The sequence below is a fragment of the Coregonus clupeaformis genome, unplaced genomic scaffold (assembly GCF_020615455.1).
Source record: "Coregonus clupeaformis isolate EN_2021a unplaced genomic scaffold, ASM2061545v1 scaf0070, whole genome shotgun sequence".
Lineage (NCBI taxonomy): Eukaryota > Metazoa > Chordata > Actinopteri > Salmoniformes > Salmonidae > Coregonus > Coregonus clupeaformis.
Genome location: NW_025533525.1, coordinates 347,060 through 373,803, shown reverse-complemented (window position 1 = coordinate 373,803; position 26,744 = coordinate 347,060). Strand labels below are relative to the sequence as shown.

Genomic DNA, 26,744 nt, shown 5'->3' with positions numbered 1-26,744 from the left:
AGGCTTGAACTGAAGTACTTTCAGGCTCTAATCGGTCTGGAGGGAGCAGCGCAGGCAGGAGGAGAAAAGATCACGTGCATAGATTATATTCATATCAACTAATCTATTTTGTATTTTAATTAATATTCTAGTATACAGGAGGAGAAAGGATAATGTGCATTTAGTATTGAACATTATGTATATTTATTCTAATTCGTATTCCAGTAGTCTAAATCATATTTCCATATGCTAATAGAACCCTAGGTTATTTCACCATAGAGAGAAAGAATAAGAGAAAGAAAGATACAAAGATGTGGAGGGTTGGGGGGGGGCACAGAGACAGAGAACGAGACAGACGGAGAGAGAGAGAGAGAGAGAGAGAGAGAGAGAGAGAGAGAGAGAGAGAGAGAGAGAGAGAGAGAGAGAGAGAGAGAGAGAGAGAGAGAGAGAGAGAGAGAGAGAGAGAGAGAGAGGAAGAGAGAGGAAGAAGAGAGAGGGAGGAAAGAGAGAGGGAGGAAGAAGAGAGAGGGAGGAAAGAGAGATGTACTGGGCCTGTGTGGATTACCTCCGTATTGACCAGTGAGAGTGAATGAGGAGCATCATTAACAGGTGATAACACTGAACTGTGTGTTAGAGCAGGGGTCAATAGACACTGATTCATCCAAGGCAGGCTGCTATAGGTTTTGCGAACATGGTAAAGACACACCCAATGATTAGTGTGATGGTGACTGAATCATAGCTTGACTTTTCTCTTTCTTTACGCTGCCAAGGGAGCACTTTGTATAGGTTGTGTTGTAAACATTTTCCCTTAATATCCTTTTCATGTAATCTGCTATCAGTCAATGTTCTCTAGTCTCTCTCACCACCAGGGCAAAAACAACACCGTGATTAGATACAGATCTTTTATCCAAAGCGACTTACAGTCATGCGTGCATACATTTTTACGTATGGGTGGTCCCGGGGATCGAACCCACTACCCTGGCGTTACAAGCGCCATGCTCTACCAGCTGAGCTACAAAGGACCACTCTACTGGCATTTATCCCTTCTGCTGAAATGGCACACTTACTGTAAGATAGGGAGAGGGCAGAAACTTTTCTCTGCGGTGTGTGTGGATGGATTCTGTTGGGTTGTATCTCCACCTTTTATAGGGCTTGTCCCATGGCGGGATATAAATTAAAGAAGGTGTGTGTGTGGGGGGGGGTTATAGACCCTGTCCTGTCTGACAGGGGGGTATATATCACCAGAGAGGTGTAATCATACCCTGCAGTGGTCAGGACGGGACAGGGAGGGGCGTTTAGGGTTTATAGACGAAGGGAAGAGTGATGGCCCACCGTCTGTGCTGTACCGCTGACACATTCACACGGAAACGCAGGTACAGCATTATTTGCAGGCGACGTGGCATAACGCTATGTCTGACAGAGAGAAGATGAATACAAATATAATAGAGAGAGAGAGAGAGAGAGAGAGAGAGAGAGAGAGAGAGAGAGAGAGAGAGAGAGAGAGAGAGAGAGAGAGAGAGAGAGAGAGAGAGAGAGAGTACACACACACACTGCTATTAGGGTGCATCAGCGTTACTCTATGAAACAGACATTACTACATAGCCTCACCAGCCGTAGCTCTCTGGAACTCCACTGAGAGAGTGTGTGTGACATCACTCCAAAACGTGTAGAGGATATCAGGCTGGCCGTCCTGCAGAGAGAAGAGAGAAACAACTGAACAGAGGGTCACACAAGGAGACACACACACACAGTGCTGTGATGAGTGCAGTCTGCGCCCCACAGGCAGAAGGGCAGTGTGACTGTCATGATCATCCTTATCTACCAGCGTGATCCTCAGCCACACCAGATCTTGCTATCGCCCCACACATTTATCACACTGCAAATCAGCTAGAAACACACAAACACAAGCGCGTGCCCACCGTGCTGTGCCATAACCGTCGCCGGGGACAACAATGACAGCTCATCACCATGGTGACAAGTCATAGCAGGGCATCTTAAGATGGGCAGAGGAGGTTAGTGCACTAATGAGTGTCCACTCCTTTGAAGCATGCAGAGCTAGTACACTCATCTGACCCTAACAAGAGTCTTGTAACACAGGCAAGACACACTGATTAGATAGGGTGGTGAGGACTGAGGAAGCCATTTTTAAACACATGCAAACGTAAACGCAAACACTGACACATACCCTAACACTCAAAAACACACACACAGTTTAATGAACACACACCTGACAGAAGTGAAAGTAGAGAGGGAAAGTCTAATCAAAACAAAGACATATGAAGGAGGAATGTGTGTGTGAGTGTGTGTGTGTGTGTGTGTGTGTGAGCGTGTGTCACCACGGCCCTTCATCAATGTGGCCCTCCTCGCCTCCTAATATAATCACTGCTAATCAGTGGAGAAGGAACACACACACACATACACACACACTGGGAGGTAAGGACACACAAGCATAAACACACACACACACACACACACGTAGATTAAAGTAGCAGATTAGTGTGTGTCTTCGATTGGGTGAATTTCAATTATCTAATGGCCGTGTCTCTCTTCACTCTTATCCTCCAATTATCAGTCTCTGCTCAAGGTCCCTCCCTCACACACACAAACACACACTCTCCATCGCTCTCTCTCTCTTTCACTCTCTCTCAGAGATCAGACATATTCCGTCTCCTTGCTGGACATCCTGATTACAGATTGATGTGTCTTTCTGCTCTAGGATGTTTAATAGATCTGTATTTCCTCATGCTGTCTGTCTGTAGAGCTGAGCTAACCCTACACAGGGCTCATAATAATGGCCTGCTCAGATCTGGTCCTAAGATGACAGGAGGACTAGTGTGTTTAGTGGTACAGGAGATGGTGGTATTGATGGTGATGATGACCTTAACGGTGATGATGGTATTGATGATGATGGTGATGATGGTATTGATGGAGATGACGGCGGTGTGAAATGTCCTTCATTTCTAGGTAAACTGCCCCAGAGCCTAAAGATTGGATGATTTCCGCTTGTCTTCCAGAAACTAAAGTAAACCTGGCCTACATTGCTTCATGTTCTACATACTGTACTGTCCTGTGGCCTAACACAGAGAGGAAGGACACACACAGTCCATCAATTCTAACCTGCTAACGTTAAACCAACACAAAATAGACCAGACCATGTCCATGTCCTCCTTCTAAACATATGCACACAGGCATGCACAGGCACAGCACTAGACCTTAATTGGAGCAAGCTGATAATAGGTCCACTGCTCTTCTGAATATAAAAAGGCCAATTATAGGACTGTGGACTTTTATAGAGGATAAAGAGAGATGGAGAGACATGGAGAGAGGGTGACAACGGAGGGAACGAGAGGGGGGATAGAAGCAGAGAGAGAGAGGAGGAAGGGAGAGAAAGAGAAGGAGGGAGGGAGGGGGCAATTGAGAGGTCCATGCTACTCTAAGAAAGAAAATTGGCACAGCTGAATCTCTTTGAGCTCATATTAGAAAACTTAAGTCCCTGCATGCTGTTCTGCTTAACAGCCCAGCATTCTGCTGATGCCAGGAGAGTCATTAAAGCCTGGGTAGGTCTGGTTCAGGCCCAGGTAATGGACTGATCAGTATGGAGAGAGGGGAAAGGGAGAGGAAGAGGGGAGAGGGGAGGGGGAAGTTGGCAGGGGAAGGCAAAAGAGAAGAGAAGGATATTGCCAAGAGTGGAGGAATAGATGTTGTGGAAGGGTGTGCTGATGACAGTCCAGGGGCAAGGACACACAGGCCTTATATGAGGACATGGCGTCTCACCTTAATGATCTCATCGATGAAGCAGACGTGAGTGACAGGGTCTCTCTTCTTAGTCAGGACCTTTTGGAGGTGTTGCACCTAAACACAGAGATTACAGGTTAACTCAGTACTCCTGGACTAGGTCAATTACTCTACTTAAGCAGGTAAAAGTGCACCTTTACTTAGGTAATGCTAAAGTATCTGTAAAGATAAAAGCATACCTGTCCGCAAGCGGCACAGATCTGATCCATGAGTTTCTCAAGGTTGGTCCAGAGAGCAGCTCGGAACGCTGCCGTGTTACCTTGGGTTGGCATCACAGCTCTGCCTGGCACACCTGACACACACACAAACACAACAATACAATTACACGGGTTAAACAGTTACACAAGACAAGAGTACCAAAACTGAAACACCATTTTCCTCCCTCCCCCACCTACCTCTGTTGCCAGTGGGCTGGGTGAGTCCCTTGATGTCCAGGGCGGTAGTGACGTTGTCCTGTATGGTGGTCCGGTAGCCCTCCACCACCCCACTGATGGTCTCCCTCAGACTGCCCAGGTTATAGAACACCTGAAGGGCCGTGCCCACCTGGGTCGGGTTCTGCATGGGGACACAGAGGAGAGGAGACAGTCAGTGTGTTTGTGTGTGTGTGTGTGTGTGTGTGTGTCAGGTTCAGTCAGTCAACCCCAACCCTATCTAGTCTGAGACATTCAGTCTTGGAGCACAGTGGAGTCCAATCATCTAACTAAATACACTTCAGACATAGTTCTAATAACCGGACAGACACACAGAATGGAGTGTACCTCACACTCTGGAATAGCACAGAGAGAATCACTCACGCCGCCAAGCTCAGAGGATTGACGTCACTATGCACAAGGGGCGGGTCAAAAAATTGGTCATTTCAAAGCTGCGAAACGCAACAATTATCCTCAGCTAACGGAAAAAGATCAGGATACGCAAGTACTCCAACATTTTTGGGGGTGTGTGTGAGTGAATGTGTGTGAGTGTGTGCATGCATGGGTGTGCGTGAGTAATTGCTAGCAGGGTCTGATAGCAGCTCTCATTAAGGAACCAGAACTCAGTACTAATCAGTGCTTTGTTCACCATCATCCAGAAACCACTCACACCCTCTGCCTCCCTCTCTCCCAACCTCTCCCTCCCCTCTCTCCTCGCTGTTGCACACATGAAACTGAGATTGAGGTCAGACCCCAGCCTTCTCGCTCTCTCCCTCCCTCTCAATCTCATTTCTCTGGCCTAACGAGTTCTTGGAAACACAGTTTCCACTCTCTCCATTCCTAACTCAAGGCCATTTAGGAAACTGCCCCTGAAGTCAGCTCCAGCTGGGTCATAATCAGGAAGCCAGCGCCAGAGCTCACGGCCCAGTGAGGTGTCAGCTGGTGGATGTGATAATGTCAAGACCCTGTCATGGAGCCTCGACTCCAGCCGTCTGGAAGACGTGACACTATACATCTCATGGCTGCAGTCCATGAGGTGACATAGGTGTTGATTAAACCATTACCGTTATCATGTCCAAAGCCATGATGCAGTCCTTGCAGCGTCACAGAGTTTGGCGTGCATAAAACGGACGCGTCCGTGCATGACACACACACAGAAATACACATACTGCCGAGGGCTTCAGCTCTGCAGCGTCCGTCTGGGTCGGTGTGTGTGTGTGTGTGTGTGTATGCGTGTATGTATGTATGTATACACTACATGACCAAACGTATGTGGACACCTGCTCGTCGAACATCTCATTCCAAAATCATGGCCATTAATATGGAGTTGGTCCCCCCTTTTCTGCTATAACAGCCTCCACTCTTCTGGCAAGGCTTTCCACTAGATGTTTGTCCTAGACGTTTCCACTTCACAATAACAGCACTTACAGTTGACCGGGGCAGCTTTAGCAGGGCAGAAATTTGACGAACTGACTTGTTGGAAAGGTGGCATCCTATGACCGTGCCATGCTGAAAGTCAGAGATTTTATACACCTGTCAGCAATGGGTGTGGCTGAAATAGCCAAAACCACTAATTTGAAGGCATGTCCACATACATTTGGCCATATATATATATATATATATATATATATACACACACACAGTATATGCCCTGTTGGGGCTCTGTGGCAACTCAGGGCCCGTGTGAGATGTTTTCACATTGCCTTGCCCCAGGGTAAAACACAAACACACACACCTTTTGTTCCCAGTGTAGCAGGTGCCGAGCGGGATCTTTCTCTTTCGGCAAGACAAAATCAGGTTAATTGGTTTGGCTTGATTGGGCACGCACGCACGGGCACAGGCACAAGCACACGTGCGCACACACACACACACACACACACACACACACACACACACACACACACACACACTAAGACATAACACAACAGGAGTAGTGAGACCTTCTCTGTCGGAGGTGAGATGAGCAGTCTAGAAATATCCCCACTCAGTCTTAATGAGCATGTGCTGCATGTGGCAGCATACATAGGCTGCGTCCCAAATGGCACCTTATGCCCTACATAGTGCACTACAGGCCCTGGTCAAATGTAGTGCTCTATGTAGGGAGTAGGGTGCCATTTGGGACACAGACATACAGTACAGGGGGAGAAACCACCCTACCACCCTTCACAGACCATTACTGTATTGTTGTTGTCAGGCAGCTGCAACACTAAGCCAAGACTATTATCCATTCACCCTCCATACACCCTGTATCCTTATAGACACCATGTCAGATAACCTCATTAAACCAAGCAGGGAATTTAATATGCACGGTGCTGTGTAACACAAACACCTGGCTAGGCACTTGGCTTCCTTCACTGCTAGGCCTATTCTTTGACATGAAAGTGATGCACTGACTGTGAGGCTGCTGTCATGGTTTCTAGATTTCTAATTTCAAGAGACGTCCTGGTCAAATAAAATATTCTGATGTTCATTCTGACCATATGAATGTAGCCAAGGTCAGTTAAATTCACTCACAGTGTTACATATTCAGCCAGCAGTGCCTGCCTCTTTACAGATGGGTTGGGCCCACAGTTTTAAAATATGTATCCCTATGGCTGGGCCTGCTGCTAGTAGAAGTTTGGTGTGAACTGGATCCCACACACTCAGGGAAGACATCCAAAACCGTACATAATCACACAGAAAACAACAATTTCTCATTATAAGTGAGGAGGATAGCAGGCCTGGCCATATGTGCAGGCATATTCATATTCACAGCAGTGAGAAAGGCTTATTTAGGTGGTTACAAGATTAGAGGTGTTTCTCTAGAGGAAGGTGGGCAACCATGGAGAAGAGGCTTTGCATGCTGTGTCTATGCCGTTTCGGACAGAGGCATGTTTTAATGTTTGTGTTTTTGTTCTTTCTAAAACATTACAGGCAGGTTTAATGTTTGTTTTTTGGTGTGCGCGCATGTGTATGAGTGTGTATGAGTGTGTTTGGGAGGATGGTCTCTAAACATTGACTTTTCTCTAATAAAGACACATTTAATGTTTGGTGGGTTGTGTGTTTGTTGGTGGGCTGGGAGGTCTCTTCCTGATAGGAAGGTTTAATGTTTGACTTACAGGATCAGTAATGTGAGCAACAGGGGGCCACATCGCTATCAAAGCTATTAAGCCTTGTAACCAGACACATACGTTCACACACACAGCTTTTCTTTGAATAATGAATTCACTTTGCAGAATGCATACCAATGAAGATGACTGACTCAAACTCAGAAACATTCCTCTTTAATTTACCTCTGCTAGAATGAATAATTGAATATACAGTGGGGGAAAAAAAGTATTTAGTCAGCCACCAATTGTGCAAGTTCTCCCACTTAAAAAGATGAGAGAGGCCTGTAATTTTCATTATAGGTACACGTCAACTATGACAGACAAATTGAGATTTTTTTCTCCAGAAAATCACATTGTAGGATTTTTTATGAATTTATTTGCAAATTATAGTGGAAAATAAGTATTTGGTCACCTACAAACAAGCAAGATTTCTGGCTCTCACAGACCTGTAACTTCTTCTTTAAGAGGCTCCTCTGTCCTCCACTCGTTACCTGTATTAATGGCACCTGTTTGAACTTGTTATCAGTATAAAAGACACCTGTCCACAACCTCAAACAGTCACACTCCAAACTCCACTATGGCCAAGACCAAAGAGCTGTCAAAGGACACCAGAAACAAAATTGTAGACCTGCACCAGGCTGGGAAGACTGAATCTGCAATAGGTAAGCAGCTTGGTTTGAAGAAATCAACTGTGGGAGCAATTATTAGGAAATGGAAGACATACAAGACCACTGATAATCTCCCCTCGATCTGGGGCTCCACGCAAGATCTCACCCCGTGGAGTCAAAATGATCACAAGAACGGTGAGCAAAAATCCCAGAACCACACGGGGGACCTAGTGAATGACCTGCAGAGAGCTGGGACCAAAGTAACAATGCCTACCATCAGTAACACACTACGCCGCCAGGGACTCAAATTCTGCAGTGCCAGACGTGTCCCCCTGCTAAAGCCAGTACATGTCCAGGCCCGTCTGAAGTTTGTTAGAGTGCATTTGGATGATCCAGAAGAGGATTGGGAGAATGTCATATGGTCAGATGAAACCAAAATAGAACTTTTTGGTAAAAACTCAACTCGTTGGGTTTGGAGGACAAAGAATGCTGAGTTGCATCCAAAGAACACCATACCTACTGTGAAGCATGGGGGTGGAAACATCATGCTTTGGGGCTGTTTTTCTGCAAAGGGACCAGGACGACTGATCCGTGTAAAGGAAAGAATGAATGGGGCCATGTATTGTGAGATTTGAGTGAAAACCTCCTTCCATCAGCAAGGGCATTGAAGATGAAACATGGCTGGGTCTTTCAGCATGACAATGATCCCAAACACACCGCCCGGGCAACGAAGGAGTGGCTTCGTAAGAAGCATTTCAAGGTCCTGGAGTGGCCTAGCCAGTCTCCAGATCTCAACCCCATAGAAAATCTTTGGAGGGAGTTGAAAGTCCGTGTTGCCCAGCGACAGCCCCAAAACATCACTGCTCTAGAGGAGATCTGCATGGAGGAATGGGCCAAAATACCAGCAACAGTGTGTGAAAACCTTGTGAAGACTTACAGAAAACGTTTGACCTGTGTCATTGCCAACAAAGGGTATATAACAAAGTATTGAGAAACTTTTGTTATTGACCAAATACTTATTTTCCACCATAATTTGCAAATAAATTCATAAAAATTCCTACAATGTGATTTCCTGGATTTTTTTTCTCTCATTTTTCTGGCATAGTTGACGTGTACCTATGATGAAAATTACAGGCCTCTCTCATCTTTTTAAGTGGGAGAACTTGCACAATTGGTGGCTGACTAAATACTTTTTTCCCCCACTGTAAGTAATCTCTAGTGATCTCTTTTCTTTTCCAGAGGATTTGAGGCACTTCTGGGAGTAGTTACAGCAGCTTCCAGGTAACTTCACATGTCAGATAGACTGAGGCAGCGACGCGAATGACAACTCTATGCTTTCCACCTCATTGGTTCCTTCCTGCAGACACCTGTTGGCCTGAACCATTAACCACTGTCCATCCGCCCGGTTAGCTTTTACCACAGAGTGGACATTTATATACACACTCACTCACTCTCACTCAGAGGGTATGACAAGAAATTGGTCAAACAAACCAAATCGCTGATAACAGGATGGTGAGATTATGTACCCTCTTACATTTGCTTTCCTGTAAGTGTGTGTGTGTGTGTGTCTTGGTTTTATAACAAATGTCCAATCTGCTTTGAGGTAACAATATCAAACAACACAATTACAAGCCTATGACATACAGGTAACTGCCAAAATAAAGGGAACAGTTGAGTAAATGAGGGATAGAAAGTAAATTGAAAGCTGGTGCTTCCACCCAGGTGTGGTTCCTGAGTTAATTTAGCAATTAACATCCCATCATGCTTAGGGTCATCTATAAAAATGCTGGGCAGGCCCAGTTGCCCATTATTTTGCCTATCATGGCTATGCCCCCATAGAATGAAAATGCCTTCATCCACAGGGCACGAGTGGTCACGGAGTGGTTTGATGAGCATTAAAATGATGTAAACCATATCCCATGGCCATCTCAGTCACCAGACCTCAACCCAATTGAACACTTATGGGAGATTCTGGAGAGGCGACTGAGACAGCGTTTTCCATCACCATCAACAAAACACCAAATGATGGAATTTCTCGTGGAAGAATGGTGTCGCATCCCTTCAATAGAATTCCAGTCACTTGTAGAATATATGCCAAGGCGCATTGAAGCCGTTCTGGTTCGTGGTGGCCCAACGCCCTATTAAGACACTTTATATTGGTGTTTCCTTTATTTTGGCAGTTACCTGTATGTTGGTGGGTTAGGTACGCTCTGACGTTTGCTTTCCTGTAACTGTGTGTGTGTGTGTGTGTGTGTGTGTGTGTGTGTGTGTGTGTGTGTGTGTGTATATACAGTGGGGGAAAAAAGTATTTAGTCAGCCACCAATTGTGCAAGTTCTCCCACTTAAAAAGATGAGAGAGGCCTGTAATTTTCATCACAGGTACACGTCAACTATGACAGACAAATTGAGATTTTTTTTCGCCAGAAAATCACATTGTAGGATTTTTTATGAATTTATTTGCAAATTATGGTGGAAAATAAGTATTTGGTCACCTACAAACAAGCAAGATTTCTGGCTCTCACAGACCTGTAACTTCTTCTTTAAGAGGCTCCTCTGTCCTCCACTCGTTACCTGTATTAATGGCACCGGTTTGAACTTGTTATCAGTATAAAAGACACCTGTCCACAACCTCAAACAGTCACACTCCAAACTCCACTATGGCCAAGACCAAAGAGCTGTCAAAGGACACCAGAAACAAAATTGTAGATCTGCACCAGGCTGGGAAGACTGAATCTGCAATAGGTAAGCAGCTTGGTTTGAAGAAATCAACTGTGGGAGCAATTATTAGGAAATGGAAGACATACAAGACCACTGATAATCTCCCTCGATCTGGGGCTCCACGCAAGATCTCACCCCGTGGGGTCCAAATGATCACAAGAACGGTGAGCAAAAATCCCAGAACCACACGGGGGGACCTAGTGAATGACCTGCAGAGAGCTGGGACCAAAGTAACAAAGCCTACCATCAATAACACACTACGCCGCCAGGGACTCAAATCCTGCAGTGCAAGACGTGTCCCCCTGCTTAAGCCAGTACATGTCCAGGCCCATCTGAAGTTTGCTAGAGTGCATTTGGATGATCCAGAAGAGGATTGGGAGAATGTCATATGGTCAGATGAAACCAAAATAGAACTTTTTGGTAAAAACTCAACTCGTCGTGTTTGGAGGACAAAGAATGCTGAGTTGCATCCAAAGAACACATTTTTACATTTACATTTTAGTCATTTAGCAGACGCTCTTATCCAGAGCGACTTACAGTTAGTGAATACATATTTTTTTATACTGGCCCCCCGTGGGAAACGAACCCACAACCCTGGCGTTGCAAACACCATGCTCTATCAACTGAGCTACATCCCTGCCGGCCATTCCCTCCCCTACCCTGGACGACGCTGGGCCAATTGTGCGCCGCCCATGAGTCTCCCGGTCGCGGCCGGCTGCGACAGAGCCTGGATTCGAACCAGGATCTCTAGTGGCACAGTTAGCACTGCGATGCAGTGCCTTAGACCACTGCGCCACTCAGGAGGGTGGAACACCATACCTACTGTGAAGCATGGGGGTGGAAACATCATGCTTTGGGGCTGTTTTTCTGCAAAGGGACCAGGACGACTGATCCGTGTAAAGGAAAGAATGAATGGGGCCATGTATCGTGAGATTGAGTGAAAACCTCCTTCCATCAGCAAGGGCATTGAAGATGAAACGTGGCTGGGTCTTTCAGCATGACAATGATCCCAAACACACCGCCCGGGCAACGAAGGAGTGGCTTCGTAAGAAGCATTTCAAGGTCCTGGAGTGGCCTAGCCAGTCTCCAGATCTCAACCCCATAGAAAATCTTTGGAGGGAGTTGAAAGTCTGTGTTGCCCAGCGACAGCCCCAAAACATCACTGCTCTAGAGGAGATCTGCATGGAGGAATGGGCCAAAATACCAGCAACAGTGTGCGAAAACCTTGTGAAGACTTACAGAAAACGTTTTTAGACCTGTGTCATTGCCAACAAAGGGTATATAACAAAGTATTGAGAAACTTTTGTTATTGACCAAATACTTATTTTCCACCATAATTTGCAAATAAATTCATTAAAAATCCTACAATGTGATTTTCTGGATTTATTTTCCTCATTTTGTCTGTCATAGTTGACGTGTACCTATGATGAAAATTACAGGCCTCTCTCATCTTTTTAAGTGGGAGAACTTGCACAATTGGTGGCTGACTAAATACTTTTTTCCCCCACTGTATGCATGTATGTGTGTGTGTATATGCGGGTGTGTCTATGTGTGTCTCTGTTTGATGACAAATGTCTAATCTGCTTTCTGGGAGTACTTACAGTTACAGCAGCTTCCAGGTAACGTCACCTGTCGAAGAGACTGAGGCAGCGACACGAATGACAACACTCTGCTTTCCACTTCATTGGTTCCTTCCTACAGACACCTGTTGCCCTGAACCATTACCCACTAACCATAGCTTTTACCACAGAATGGACATTTACACACACATCACACACATGCACGCACACACACTCTGTGTGTATTTATCAAACAAAGCAGTCGCTGATAAAAGGATGAGTGAGACGGTTCACACAAATGTTGATGGCTTACTTACACTCTGATGTTTGCTTTCCTGTACGTTTGTGTGTGTGTGTCTGTTCGATGACAAATGTCCAATCTGCTTTGAGGTAACAATATCAAACAACACAATAACCTAGCCTACGACTTTACTTGACTTCATCTAGAGCTGTCTGATTTCCTCACAAAGTTGTATTCCTAAGTTGCTGAGAGTGACGTTTGTTTTAACTAAGGTTAAATGCACTAAATCATTCAGGGGAAAGGAGATTAAAAAAAAGGTATGAAAGTACCGCTTTTAAAAGAGAGATAAAGAAAACAGAGGGGGTGTTAAGCAGCAGAGCCAGAAAGAAGTGAGAAATACATTATAACTTCTGCAGCGTAACCAAGGCAACCCCATAACAAAAATCAGGAAGGCCTATTCAAGTATTTTAGGTCTGGTTGTTTACATTTAACAGACAGACACAAACACACACACGACGCACGACCAGGAGAAGTAATTCACTTTTTAGGAGAGGAGGGGAAGAAGAGAGAAGGTGGGGAAATTAGAGGAGTGAAAAGGTGACAAACAAGTGGATGTAGAGCGGCATCACGAGTGACTCAATGAGAGAGAGGACACTTTGGAGAAGTGTTAGAGACAAAAATCACTTGACAAACAACCCATTTAGTATCTATTTGGACATCACAGTACAGGATCAAACTCTACTCAGAAGACTTGGGTTATTGGCTAATTTTTTCAAGGCTGGGGGAGATGTGATATCATAAAATTTGGATATAAAATGAGGTCTTCATCAATGTGCATGAAGCACTGTCACGATCGTTTATGAACGAGAAGGACCAAGGCGCAGCGTGATATGTATTCATATTTATTTACGTACTGAACACACGACAAAACAACAAACGAAACGTGAAGTCCAAGGTAGACAAAATAACATACCTCACACGGAACAAGATCCCACACAGACTGGTGCCAAAAGGCTGCCTAAGTATGGTCCCCAATCAGAGACAACGAGCTACAGCTGCCTCTGATTGGGAAACACTCTGGCCAACATAGATCTAAACGATCTAGAAACTAAACATAGAAATAAACACAACACGAAATATACACACCCTGACTCAACAAATAACCGTCCCGAGTCAGGGCGTGACAGACCCCCCAAAGGTGCGGACTCCGACCGCGCCACATAAACCTAATAGGGTGGGCATTCCGCCTCGGAGGCGGATCCGGCTCCGGGTGTAACCACCACTTACTCTCCACCTCCCCGTTGCGCCCCTGGTCTGGTCTGGAACCACTGACTGGAGCTGGATCAGGCACCGGTGGAGCGTACTGCTCTGGCTCCGGAGTGGAGCCGCTGACCGGGGCTGGACTGGACCCCGGTGGAGCGGATTGCTCTGGCTCCGGAGTAGAGCAGCTGACCGGTGCCGTACCAGGCACCGGTGGAACAGGCACGGGCCGTGCCGGATTGGACGACGCGCATCCCTGGCTTGGTGCGGGGAGCAGGAACGGGCCGGACTGGGCTGACGACGCGCACCACTGGCTTGGTGCGGGGAGCAGGAACGGGCCGGACTGGGCTGACGACGCGCACCACTGGCTTGGTGCGGGGAGCAGGAACGGGCCGGACTGGGCTGACGACGCGCACCCCTGTCTTGGTGCAGGGAGCAGGAACGGGCCGGACTGGGCTGACGACGCGCACCACTGGCTTGGTGCGGGGAGCAGGAACGGGCCGGACTGGGCTGGGAACACCCACCACTGGCTTAGTGCGGGAATCAGGAACGGGCCGGACCGGACTGGCGACACGCACCACTTGATTAGTGCGAGGAGCAGGACTGGGTTCCTTCATTAACCCCCGCTCCTTCTGCTGCCTAACCAGCTCCTCTCGCCGTGCCTCTACACTTTCCTTCTGCTCCCTCTGCACCAATGACCTCCTTAGTCTGGCGGCCTCCTCTGCTAAACGGCTGAACCGCTCTATCGCGCCCTCCTGCTGCCTCGTCGTCCACGTCGTCCACGGCGTGAGCCCCCCCCCCGTGATCATGGCCTCCATCCCTCTTGCCAGACTCTCGCTCATCTCCTCCCAAGTCCATCCTCTCTCCTCATCACGCTGCTTGATCCAGGATTGGTGGGATCTTCTGTCACGATCGTTTATGAACGAGAAGGACCAAGGCGCAGCGTGATATGTATTCATATTTATTTACGTACTGAACACACGACAAAACAACAAACGAAACGTGAAGTCCAAGGTAGACAAAATAACATACCTCACAGATTCCACACAGACTGGTGCCAAAAGGCTGCCTAAGTATGGTCCCCAATCAGAGACAACGAGCTACAGCTGCCTCTGATTGGGAACCACCCTGGCCAACATAGATCTAAACGATCTAGAAACTAAACATAGAAATAAACACAACACGAAATGTACACACCCTGACTCAACAAATAACCGTCCCCTGACACACACACACACACACACACGCCTGCTGGAGTCATTAATAGCAAATAAAGAGATTAATTAATCTATGGGGAGACGATAGTTCAGTACTGTAATATTTATGGTAGCTTGAGCTTCTTCTGTTGTTGTTAGACGACAAACCTCTTGCCCTCTGCTAATGACTTGAGCATGAGGTGACTTATGTTTCCCCCAACATCATTGACACTTAGTTTCCCTTGATTTGACATTCAAACTAAAAGGTCAACATTTGAATAGATGCTAAAATGCTATTCAATATTCAAGACGTGTACAATAGCAAATTATGTCCATTAATTATCATAAATTTACCACCAAACAGACACAATCAGTGTCTATCTGCAAGATGAACCAGAACCAAAATAACAGGAAGTGGTCCTGTGTGGCTCATGGTGCTTGCAACGCCAAGATCGTGAGTCGATTCCTGCTGTGGCCACCCATATGAAAATAAATGCACGTATGACTAAGTGGCTTTGGATAAAAGCACCTGCTATATAGCATATAATATATACTGAATCATAGGAGGAAGAAGTGTCCGACTCAGTACATCTTCCACTAAACAAGTGTAAAGTGGTAGAAAACTCCACCATTTTCTTGTGGCTCAGTATACAGTACCAGTCAAAAGTTTGGACACACCTACTAATTCAAGGGTTTTTCTTTATTTTTACTATTTTCTACATTGTAGAATAATAGTGAAGACATCAAAACTATGAAATAACACTTATGGAATCATGTGATAACCAAAAAAAGTGGTTTATATATTTAATATTTGAGATTCTTCAAATAGTCACCCTTTGCCTTGATGACAGATTTGCACACTCTTGGCATTCTCTCAACCAGCTTCATGAGGTAGTCACCTGGAATGCATTTCAATTAACAGGTGTGCCTTCTTAAAAGTTAATTTGTGGAATTTCTTTCCTTCTTAATGCGTTTGAGCCAATCAGTTGTGTTGTGACAAGGTAGGGGGGTATCCAGAAGATTTGGTAAAAGACCAAGTCCCTATTTGGTAAAAGACCAAGTCCATATTATGGTAAGAACAGCTCAAATAAGCGAAGAGAAATGACAGTCCATCATTACTTTAAGACATAGAGAAATCACCAGGTAAGCACAAAGGCTTGTTCTGCTCTCTTTCCGCCCAGAGCTCTAACGATAACACATTTTAAGTAGTGGGTCTGGTAATGTAAAACAGCGAGGGAAGGTGTTTTTCCAGCACAGAACACTTGTCTCCCCGCTGGTCCACAGAAGAAACAGCTTACACATCCTGACAAATTGGTCCTTACAGAACACTGAGCAACATCAAAGCAAATTACACTGAGGAAACAATATCGCTTTGTTTAAGCCAACTTGGCCCGCTGCCAGATATAGCCTGTAACTGAGTGAGAGTGTGTGTGTGTGTGTGTGGTTGTGTACAAGCATTCAAGGGCATGTGTGTGTTCTGCCGTGTGTGTGTGTGCATGTGTGTGTAAAGAGCTCGCTCTGGGATGCTCTCTCCTCATTTACTGACACACCACACTAGGAGCTTTGAACAGCTCTGCTCGGTCTTTGTCTGTATGAGGAACAATCCCTAAGTCCCAACAATTAAATAATGAAGGGACTGTAGCATGTTGGTAAGAGGACAGACTCCCCAATTTTCTGTACACTAGCGAAGAGACTACAGTATGTAGTAATACCTTGGCAACATGTTCCATTCAAAAAACCAGACCCTCCCCAATCAGTCCTTCTGGGGCAATAGTTATTAACACATAAACCACCACATTGTCTCTCCTTTGTGGTGCCTCAAAAGGTCAGCTACAGATGAAGTCGGAAGTTTATGTACACTTAGGTTGGAGTCATTAAAACTAGTTTTTCAACCACTCCACACATTTCTTTTTAACAAACTATAGGTTTGGCAAGTTGGTTAGGACATCTACTTTGTGCATGACACAATAAATTTTTCCAACAATTGTTTACAGACAGATTATTTCACTGTATCACAATTCCAGTGGGTCAGAAGTTTACATGCACTAAGTTGACTGTGCCTTTAAACAGCTTGGAAAATTCCAGAAAATGATGTCATGGCTTTAGAAGCTTCTGATAGGCTAATTGACATAATTTGAGTCAATTGGAGGTGTACCTGTGGATGTATTTCAAGGCCTACCTTCAAACTCAGTGCCTCTTTGCTTGACATCATGGGAAAATCAAAAGAAATCAGCCAAGACCTCAGAAAAAAAATTGTAGACCTTCACAAGTCTGGTTCATCATTGGGAGCAATTTCCAAATGTCTGAAGGTACCACGTTCATCTGTACAAACAATAGTACGCAAGTACTGGATATTTGAAGCAACATCTCAAGACATCAGTCAGGAAGTTAAAGCTTGGTCGCAAATGGGTCTTCCAAATGGACAATGACCCCAAGCATACTTCCAAAGTTGTGGCAAAATGACTTAAGGACAACAAAGTCAAGGTATTGGAGTGGCCATCACAAAGCCCTGACCTCAATCCTATAGAAAACTTGTGGCCAGAACTGAAAAAGCGTGTGCAAGCAAGGAGGCCTACAAACCTGACTCAGTTACACCAGCTCTGTCAGGAGGAATGGGCCAAAATTCACCCAATTTATTGTGGGAAGCTTGTGGAAGGCTACCCGAAATGTTTGGCCCAAGTTAAACAATTTAAAGGCAATGCTACCAAATACTAATTGAGTGTATGTAAACTTCTGACCCACTGGGAATGTGATGAAAGAAATAAAAGCTGAAATAAATCATTCTCTCTACCATTATTCTGACATTTCACATTCTTAAAATAAAGTGGTGATCCTAACTGACCTAAAGGACAAGGAATTTTTACTAGGATTAAATGTCAGGAATTGTGAAAAACTGAGTTTAAATGTATTTAGCTAAGGTGTATGCAAACTTCCGACTTCAACTGTATATGTAAAATAATAATAATGGATGCTGAAACCGTCATTACCATGCCATAACGAACCTGTCAAATTAAGTGTTAAAGATTATTCCCCTCCACACGATTATCATCACTCACGATTTTATTGTTGTCATTTCAGTCAGTGACCTTTTTTGAAAGACAAGGCAATACTTTTGACCACAACTTCCTTTAGTGTGTTCTTTGTGCCTTCAAATAAAAGTAGGCCTAATACAGATGTGTGAGTGCATTCTCTCTAGTCCTGTCTCTACTTAACCAATCAGCTGGCTGTAGCCTTGTAGCAACCGCGTAGGCACAGGTGGGCCTGGGCCCCACCCACTGGGGAGTCAGGCGCACCCAATCAGATTGAGCAACAATTCGTATTTTTTTGTTTGATTATTTATTTTATGCCCTCTACTTGTCAGTGTTTCAAATGGGACATTATTTCTCTTTTTACCTAAACATGCAAACACCATCAGATAGAATGAATAGCAAGCAGTGCACGGGAATGACATTCAGATGAACTGGAATGACATTCACTCTCATGGGATGGGAGGTCAAAAATAACTAATTTAAAGCCACACCCCCATTATTACCGCATTAAGGCGTATGTCACTGTGCTTCTATGGCTATACAGTGCCTTGCAAACGTATTCATCCCCCTTGGTGTTTTTCCTATTTTGTTGCATTACAACCTGTAATTTAAATGGATTTTTATTTGGATTTCATGTAATGGACATACACAAAATAGTCCAAATTGGTGAAGTGAAATGAAAAAAATTACTTGTTTCAAGAAATGCTGAAAAATAAATAACGGAAAAGTGGTGCGTGCATATGTATTCTCAGTATATATAAACCTGTTCTGAAAGGCCCCAGAGTCTGCAACACCACTAATCGAGGGGCACCACCAAGCAAGCGGCACTATGAAGACCAAGGAGCTCTCCAAACAGGTCAGGGACAAAGTTGTGGAGAAGTACAGATCAGGGTTGGGTTATAAAGAAATATCTGAAACTATGAACATCCCACGGAGCACCATTAAATCCATTATAAAAATTTTTAAAGAATATGGCACCACAACAAACCTGCCAAGAGAGGGCCGCCCACCAAAACTCACAGACCAGGCAAGGAGGGCATTAATCAGAGAGACAACAAAGAGACCAAAGATGACCCTGAAGGAGCTGCAAAGCTCCACAGCAGAGATTGGAGTATCTGTCCATTGGACCACTTTAAGCCGTACACTCCACAGAGCTGGGCTTTATGGAAAAGTGGCCAGAAAAAAAAACATTGCTTAAAGAAAAAAATAAGAAACACGTTTGGTGTTCACCAAAAGGCATGTGGGAGAAGGTACTCTGGTCAGATGAGACTAAAATTGAGCTTTTTGGCTGGGAAACTGGTCAGAATTAAAGGAATGATGGATGGTGCTAAATACAGGGACATTCTTGAGGGAAACCTGTTTCTGTCTTCCAGAGATTTGAGACTGGGACGGAGGTTCACCTTCCAGCAGGACAATGACCCTAAGCATACTGCTAAAGCAACACTCGAGTGGTTTAAGGGGAAACATTTAAATGTCTTGGAATGGCCTAGTCAAAGCCCAGACCTCAATCCAATTGAGAATCTGTGGTATGACTTAAAGAGTGCTGTACACCAGCGGAACCCATCCAACTTGAAGGAGCTGGAGCAGTTTTGCCTTGAAAAATCCCAGTGGCTAGATGTGCCAAGTTTATAGAGACATACCCCAAGAGACTTGCAGCTGTAATTGCTGCAAAAGGTGGCTCTACAAAGTATTGACTTTGGGGGGGGTGAATAGTTATGCATGTTCAAGTTCTCTGTTTTTTTGTCTTACTTCTTGTTTGTTTCACAATAAAAAATATTTTGCATCTCCGAAGTGGCAGGCATGTTGTGTAAATCAAATGATACAAACCCCCAAAAAATCAATTTTAATTACAGGTTGGAAGGCAACAAAATAGGAAAAATGCCAAGAGGGGGGGAATACTTTCGCAAGCCACTGTATGCACCATGACGGCCTACTTCGTTTGTTAATTTAGCAAACAAGACAGCTCATAATCCAGTGCCGTTATCACAGTCAACACACCTATATTTTAGCTTTAAAAATGAAAACATCTCTCTCAGCCTCATGACAAAATGTGTAGCACTGCAAAAAGTGACTTAGCTGTTTTCCTGAAATTACCCACATTTCTGCAGGCCCACCCACCAATGAATTACTGGCTACTCTACAGCCGTGTAGGCTAATGATTTCCTAGGAAATGTCACTGACGGCTTATTTAGCTGTTTAAGGGAGGTGTTAAAGCACACAGTATATGCATGGTGACAAGACTTTCAGCCAAGTGCCTGATGGTCACTTATCAACTGGTGGAGGATCGAGAAGACAAAGTTATGCAAAGTTTGTGTGTGTGTGTGTGTCAGTGTGTGTGCGCGTGTGTGTGCGAAAGCTGCGTCTCAAATGATCCCCCATTTCCAATACAGTGCTCCACTTCTGATATAGTGAATACAGTCATTTGCTATTTGCACATAGCCTTCTGTATGACACAACAGATAATTTATCCTGGTTGTGATTGCAGGACGGGGTGTTCGGTACGTGTTCTGTTGATCTAGCTGTAGGACAATCAGAGCAGTGGGGTGCTGCTATTAGAGAGGAGAACGTAGAAACCCAGCTGGGATTGCACCATCACACAACAGTCCTCCTGTTCATCTCTTTATCCATCCAGAGATGACAGAGGGGGAAGAAGAGAGAGGGGGGGAGGTGAGAAAGAGATATAGCTGCAAAAGAAGGAGAGGATCATGCAGAGTGAGTGAGGGAGAGAAGGAACAAGAGAGATTGTGTGAAAAGAAGAGAAAGGGAGAATGATAGAGTTGTGACAGCTGCTGTCACTACCGACAGCATGCACTGTAGAATACCACCTTTCCTTGACACTTTTCACACATTCTGTCTGTTCCTCTCACCTTTTCTACCCCTCCCTCCCTGTCTCTCTCTCTGCATGTCCTCATGTCTCCTGTGGTTCTGATGACACATGCAGACACAGGCAGTCAGACAGACTCACACACACAGACACACTCACTACCAGGCCGAGGGGCCATCTGCTCCTGAGTCACCTCTGATCACGTCTATCCGTCTCTCCATCCTTTAATTTCTCTGTCTATTCCCCTCTCATCTTCCCTCCATCCTCCTCTCTTTTCGCCAGATCCTCTCATCTGCTCTCTCTCAGAGTTCAGATCAGTCAGAGACATGTCTAGGAATGATGCTGGTAATGGCTGGCTGACATTTCGTGATTCTAGACCACTAATAGGCTCTGGGTTTGGATATGAGCTCATTAAATGACAATTTCTTGATAGTGTTAATGATAAAACTGTATCTTCAGGTACTACGGGAGAGGGCTGCAAGCACATTTCATTCCTGTTGTGCTGACAGTGTACTTGTTTATGCCTTTTAATACAGAGGCTTCATACCAGTTCCCAGTGAAACCACAGCAGAAAGAGAGAGTTGAGGTGCAGACAGCTTGAAACTAGCTTTCATCTTCTTCAATATTCTCGGTTTCTGGACATGGTGATAATATAACAACTATAAATAAGTCTAGTGCTGCGCTGAGACACAGGCAATTAAATAGACCTACTACTAATAATAAATATAATGTTTCTGAGGGAGAGATGGAGGGATGACTGAACATAAACGGTTCTTCCAGCCTATTTCCCTCTCCATCTTTATCTCTCTCTACCCCTTCTTCCCCTTCCCCTCGCTCTTTTTCGGTTTTGTGTTGCCCACGGCAACAGAGGCAGAATAGCCCTTTTTTGGTATTTTCTGAGTAAGAGCTAAGTGAGAAAAACAACTTGACACTGATTTCTTTCTCTTTAGCTGGAGGGATTCACAGTCAAAGCCCATTTGTAGCATCAGACAACACTTTAGTAACATCAGGATTGATTTAGATTAGGGCTATTCAATTGGGCCCCCAGGACCACAGCTCTGCTGTTTTTCATCTGGCCCCTGTAATCAGGGACTGATTCAGACCTGGGACACCAGGTGAGTGGCCTCTCTGGGCAATCAATGATAATACATCTATGGGGATTTAATGATAATACATCTATATAATAGCATGTATTATGAATAGGCTCTGATCTAGACAATATACTACTAAATGCGTAGGTAGGTAATCGTGCGTGTGCGGGAGTTATCTTTCAGAAAAGAATTGAACTCTGGGTCTGTATTTCCCCGTTCCACAAATGAGACTCAGCGTGGTGTTGTTCGTGCCAGGAGTCATGCACACAGCCACACAGCCACACATACACTACTAATGAAGGGGAATTACAACCTACACAGATGCATGTTGACATGGTAGACATGCATGACCTGGACTGTGAACGTTAGCAGCCTATGGCAGATTAGCTCTAATGAAGGAGTATGGCAGATTAGCTCTAATTCATCTATACAGATTAACCCTCATAAAGACCTGAGATACTGTGCATAGCCTCAACCCACACACACACACACTTCTATCTTTATCACAGTGGGCTGAACAGAACGTGGCCATTACAGACTACGGAGAACAGACACAGGCCCAGATTATCCTGTTCTGTTCTCACCCGAGTTCTTTTCATGGTAAAAATCATTCCATTCTGGTCCCAGGCTGAGACTGAGCAGACTGCCTGTAAGCATCCCCCCTAATCTCTTCTCTCATCCCTCTCTCCCCTCCCCCCAGAGTCTCTGAAACAGGACACTGTCCCCCTGAGAATGCAGTTTTCTGGGTCACGATGACAACGGCCAGGGTTTACACACTCTCCTGTGTGTGTGTGTGTGTGTGTGACAGAGAGACAGAGGAAGAGAGAGAGAGAGAGAGAGAGGAGCTAGTGAGACACACTACAGTTCAGAGAAACAGAGGAGTTTGTATTGAATAAGAAACTCACTTCAGATTAAATATGAGATTAAGCATTTAAAACTATATCTCTCTCTCTCCCTCCATCCCTCCCACACGTTCGCTATCTCGGTCTCTCTCTCCTCCTCTCCCTTTCTACCTCTTTCTCTCTGCCCGTCTCCCTTTCTTGTCTGAGTTGCAGTTTTGAGAAGTCTGTCTGTCTGTCTGCCTGCCTGCTGTACTGTATAGGTGAATATCTCACAGAGGGAGAGAGGGAGGCATGCTGCTTGTCTGATAGCAATCTGACCTTGACAAGTTCACCTTGAATCCCCCTCTCAAAACAACCCTCCAACCTCCCCTGTGAGCTACTTTTCCCCTTCTCCCTTTGCATAACAAGCGGGGAGACATTACTACATTCTCAACATCAAACAATAATCATGCTTGAGGAATTAAACAAATTACCATGGGAAAGAAAAAAACTGGAAACAGAGTATGACGGTTTCAAGGGCACCTACACACTGCACGGCACACACACACACTCCTAACTTCCTACTCATTCAGAATAATACCTCCGTGGATCTTTATCAGACACTGACACACAGATACAGGTACTCAAGCAGTAGACAGTTGGAGGTGGCGGTCCTCCATTCCTGTCAGCGTCGGTCTATTTTAACCGGTATACAGTGCAATACTTTTGACCATATATAGGGAATAGGGTGACATTTGGGACGCAGGCTTAGTCTTTCATCTGACCTGCCTGATAAGAACCAGGGACTACACACTATAGCGTGCCACAGTGATGCTCTGACCAAGCCCTGAGTATATAGGCACACGTCTATGTGCATCACTCTCCAATTGCCAAGCCAGGCCTGAAATCGCAGGAGAAGTCAATATAAATATTAGATGATTTATTAAGCAATAAAAACAAACGCACAAACAGAAAGTCCTTGAGGGTTTGACTATTCTCCAGAAGAGTTTTCATCTCTAGTATAGGCAGGAGGGATGGAAGGATGGAGGGATGGAGGGGTGGAAGGATGGAGGAACAGGGTCTAACTTTATAAGGCAAAAAGCTGTGTCCGCCTCGGGAGGTTTAGTAGAATAAAAATGAAAGGAACCAGAGAATAGTGTTTTTATTGGAAGGAAGTAACAAAAGAGGGCAATAATTGGAGGACTATAAATAAATGTCTCATGAAATGTTCACACACACAAGCTCACATTACACACACAGGTGAGAGAGGCCATGAGGAATCATGATAGGACTAGAAAAGTAGCCACCTCAATTTCCCTGGATTTCAGAGGATCCGGTAATAGCAGTCAGTTTGTTTTGGCCTTGCAACACGATCACATTCCAGGTCACTGGTTTACCGGACACCCCCACAAGGGGGGGGCTCGAGCTCTGGGGGCCCATGCGCCGGTCATCTATGTCTATTCTTTTTTACGTAATAAATCATTTTCACAGTAACCCTCCAAAAAGTAATTAATTCATAAACCTTTTTAATTTCCATATGTACTAGGAAGCTAAGTGTTTGTTTCTTGGGCTTCAGGAATGTGACTGAAAAAGTGCCCCAAGTCTTGAAAAATAAAACAATTCAACTGATTGAAAGTATACAATAAATCGCATGGTCAAGGCTACAACGGCGCCAGTGCATTGAGTGGAGCTTACTCAGGTGTTCAAAAGCTCATATCAGACCGAGCCTAATGCTTCTTATGTAGTTCTTTATGAGTTTTAGTTTAGAAAACGATCTCTCTGCAGAAGTGACAGTTACAGGGATGGTAAAAACGTAGCAACATCAGGAAAACTGGGCAGTTCTGTAACATCTTTAATTGAGCCTCTCATTCTTCTTAATTGCGGGCCTCAACACGTTACAGAAAGAGATTAACTGTTTAGAAAGCTCTGGGGACAGGTTGTCTGGATACTGGACAGCCAATAAATTGGCAGATGCAAACAGATTATTATATTTAGCGGAGAACAGTTCTTGAGGGCTTGAACAGAAAAGGTGGTTTGTGATTTTCTTCATACTGGTGAACCGGTGTTTGAGTCGTGTGGTTGCAATATCAACAGTCCCTTATCTCTGGTATATCTTGGCATGAATCATTCAAGACTAAGTTTAAATTGTGTGAAGCGCAATGGACATATAATGCACAATGTCTCAGGAAAGACTGTCTGAGTTGGCAATCCTCAGTATAGTATGGACCTACATGCCGTGGTGAAGAAATTTGCACACAAAAAAGGGAGGACTTCAGGAGAGCAGGGTAGTCTCTCAAGTTGGATTACATTTGATTTAAGCCTAATTTAATTTATCTTGAATATTGCAGCACATTTGTGTAGGTTATTAGCCAGACAAAACAATACTGGCTGAATTTATCCTCAAGCAGACTACTTTTTTCTTCATTGTTAGGCTATCTGAGGTGTAATTTTCATAAAAAGTTTATAAATAGCACCTAAATCGCAGCTAAAAACAGAATATAGCTATAGATAGTACACTGCATAATGAAACAATCCCTAGTGAGTTAGTGTTTTGAGGGTGGACTATTATTGGCATTAATGCAGAGAAACTGCGTTACGCCAGTGTTCCAGGTATGATATAAATACAGGGCTGAGGCCAATTGAGGCAGGACCAGGCGAGGACAGTGTTATTTTAGCCGCCGAGCGGTGCAGTGAGGGTCAGTATTAGAGATGTATTACATTCAGAGCCTTGACCGACTGCAGGGCGTGTTTCCCCGATAGCCGTACTGGGAGGTAGACCCTGGCCTCCAACTCAAGGCTTCCTGTCTAATAGAAAGTTAGTTTCCTGCAAATCAGTTCTTATTAATAGTACTGTAGCCAACCTGCTCGCTGGGGTATGGGCTGACAAATTATACACTTAACCTTGGAGAACTCCTAACATTTCCAGTAATACATTTTTAATAGAAGGTTAATATTGATTTGACTGTATTGAAAAAGCATTCTCTCCAGTATCCGTTTGGTGAATCTAAAAGTAGATTTTAAATCTGAAACTGTACACTGACCAACGGAATGAGAGAAGTAGATACAGAGAGAGGTAGAGAGAGAGGGGGAAGAGAGAGAGAGGGGGAAGAGAGAGAGAGGGGGAAGAGAGAGAGAGAGAGAGAGAGAGAGAGAGAGAGAGAGAGAGAGAGAGAGAGAGAGAGAGAGAGAGAGAGAGAGAGAGAGAGAGAGAGAGAGAGAGAGAGAGAGAGAAAGAGAGAGGGTAGAGAGCGAGAGAGGGGGGAGATAGGTAGAGAGAAAGAGAGAGGGAAGAGAGAGAGAGAGAGGGAAGAGAGGGGAGATAGAGAGAGGTAGAGACAGATCAGTGATGGCCATCTGGTCCTCACAGTGAGGTGTGCTGCAAGCCAAGCCATCTCAGTGGGCGTCGGTGCTGTAACTCTGAGCATCAGCTGGGCCCCACATGTCATAAATTACCTAACTGAAACCCATCTTGGGCCTGCTTGTTGGAGGCTACAGTGAATTCTCGTTTTGGCCAAATGGCAAAAAATATGTGAGTCACCTTTCAGGAAATGTGTAGGAGTGAAAACTAGGAACAAACTTTTTTGCATTTTATTTGTAGACTGTGTGTGTGTATATACACACACGTGTATGTGTGTGTGCGTCCTACCTGTATCTCCATGCCCTGCTCCAGCAGTCTCTTGGCCTGGTTCTCCACCTCCAGTCTGGCTCTGCTGATCAGCAGCAATTCATTCTCGATCACGTCTATACCAGACAGATCCACCCCCTGGGACAGGTAGTCTAGAGAGGGAGACAAGAGAAGAGGGTGTTAGAGGGTGTGTGTGTGTGTGTGTGTGTGTGTGTGTGTGTGTGTGCGCATGCATTTGTACACCTTCAGACATCTACAAAAACACCCTCCGACATTTGACAATATGACATTTAGCATTCAGCGTGATTTATTTTTGCACCACTGATACATCTCCATTTAGATAGAAAACCACTGCCTTCTATACTAGTCTTCTACAGTATTGATTTGAGAAAAGAGAAAGAGAGGAGAGTGAAAGTCAAAGGGAAAACATGACAGGCTAACTAGGAAGATGCACACAGCTGTTTACATTGAAAACAGGTGGAACTGCAGTCAATAGGAG

The 26,744-nt window shown here is 44.8% G+C and overlaps 1 protein-coding gene across 1 annotated transcript in view; it reads right to left on the bottom strand.

Annotated features, from left to right (window-relative positions):
* LOC121546208 (conserved oligomeric Golgi complex subunit 5) overlaps nucleotides 1–26,744 on the bottom strand; it is an 88,625-nt gene that overhangs the window by 23,968 nt on the left and 37,913 nt on the right. The window contains exons 7-11 of the mRNA XM_041857301.2: nucleotides 26,267–26,397; nucleotides 4,170–4,329; nucleotides 3,954–4,066; nucleotides 3,754–3,831; nucleotides 1,588–1,669 (exon numbers count right to left, since the gene is read on the bottom strand). Coding sequence (XP_041713235.2) covers nucleotides 1,588–1,669; nucleotides 3,754–3,831; nucleotides 3,954–4,066; nucleotides 4,170–4,329; nucleotides 26,267–26,397 — 564 coding nt within the window. The remainder of the gene's footprint in view (nucleotides 1–1,587; nucleotides 1,670–3,753; nucleotides 3,832–3,953; nucleotides 4,067–4,169; nucleotides 4,330–26,266; nucleotides 26,398–26,744) is intronic.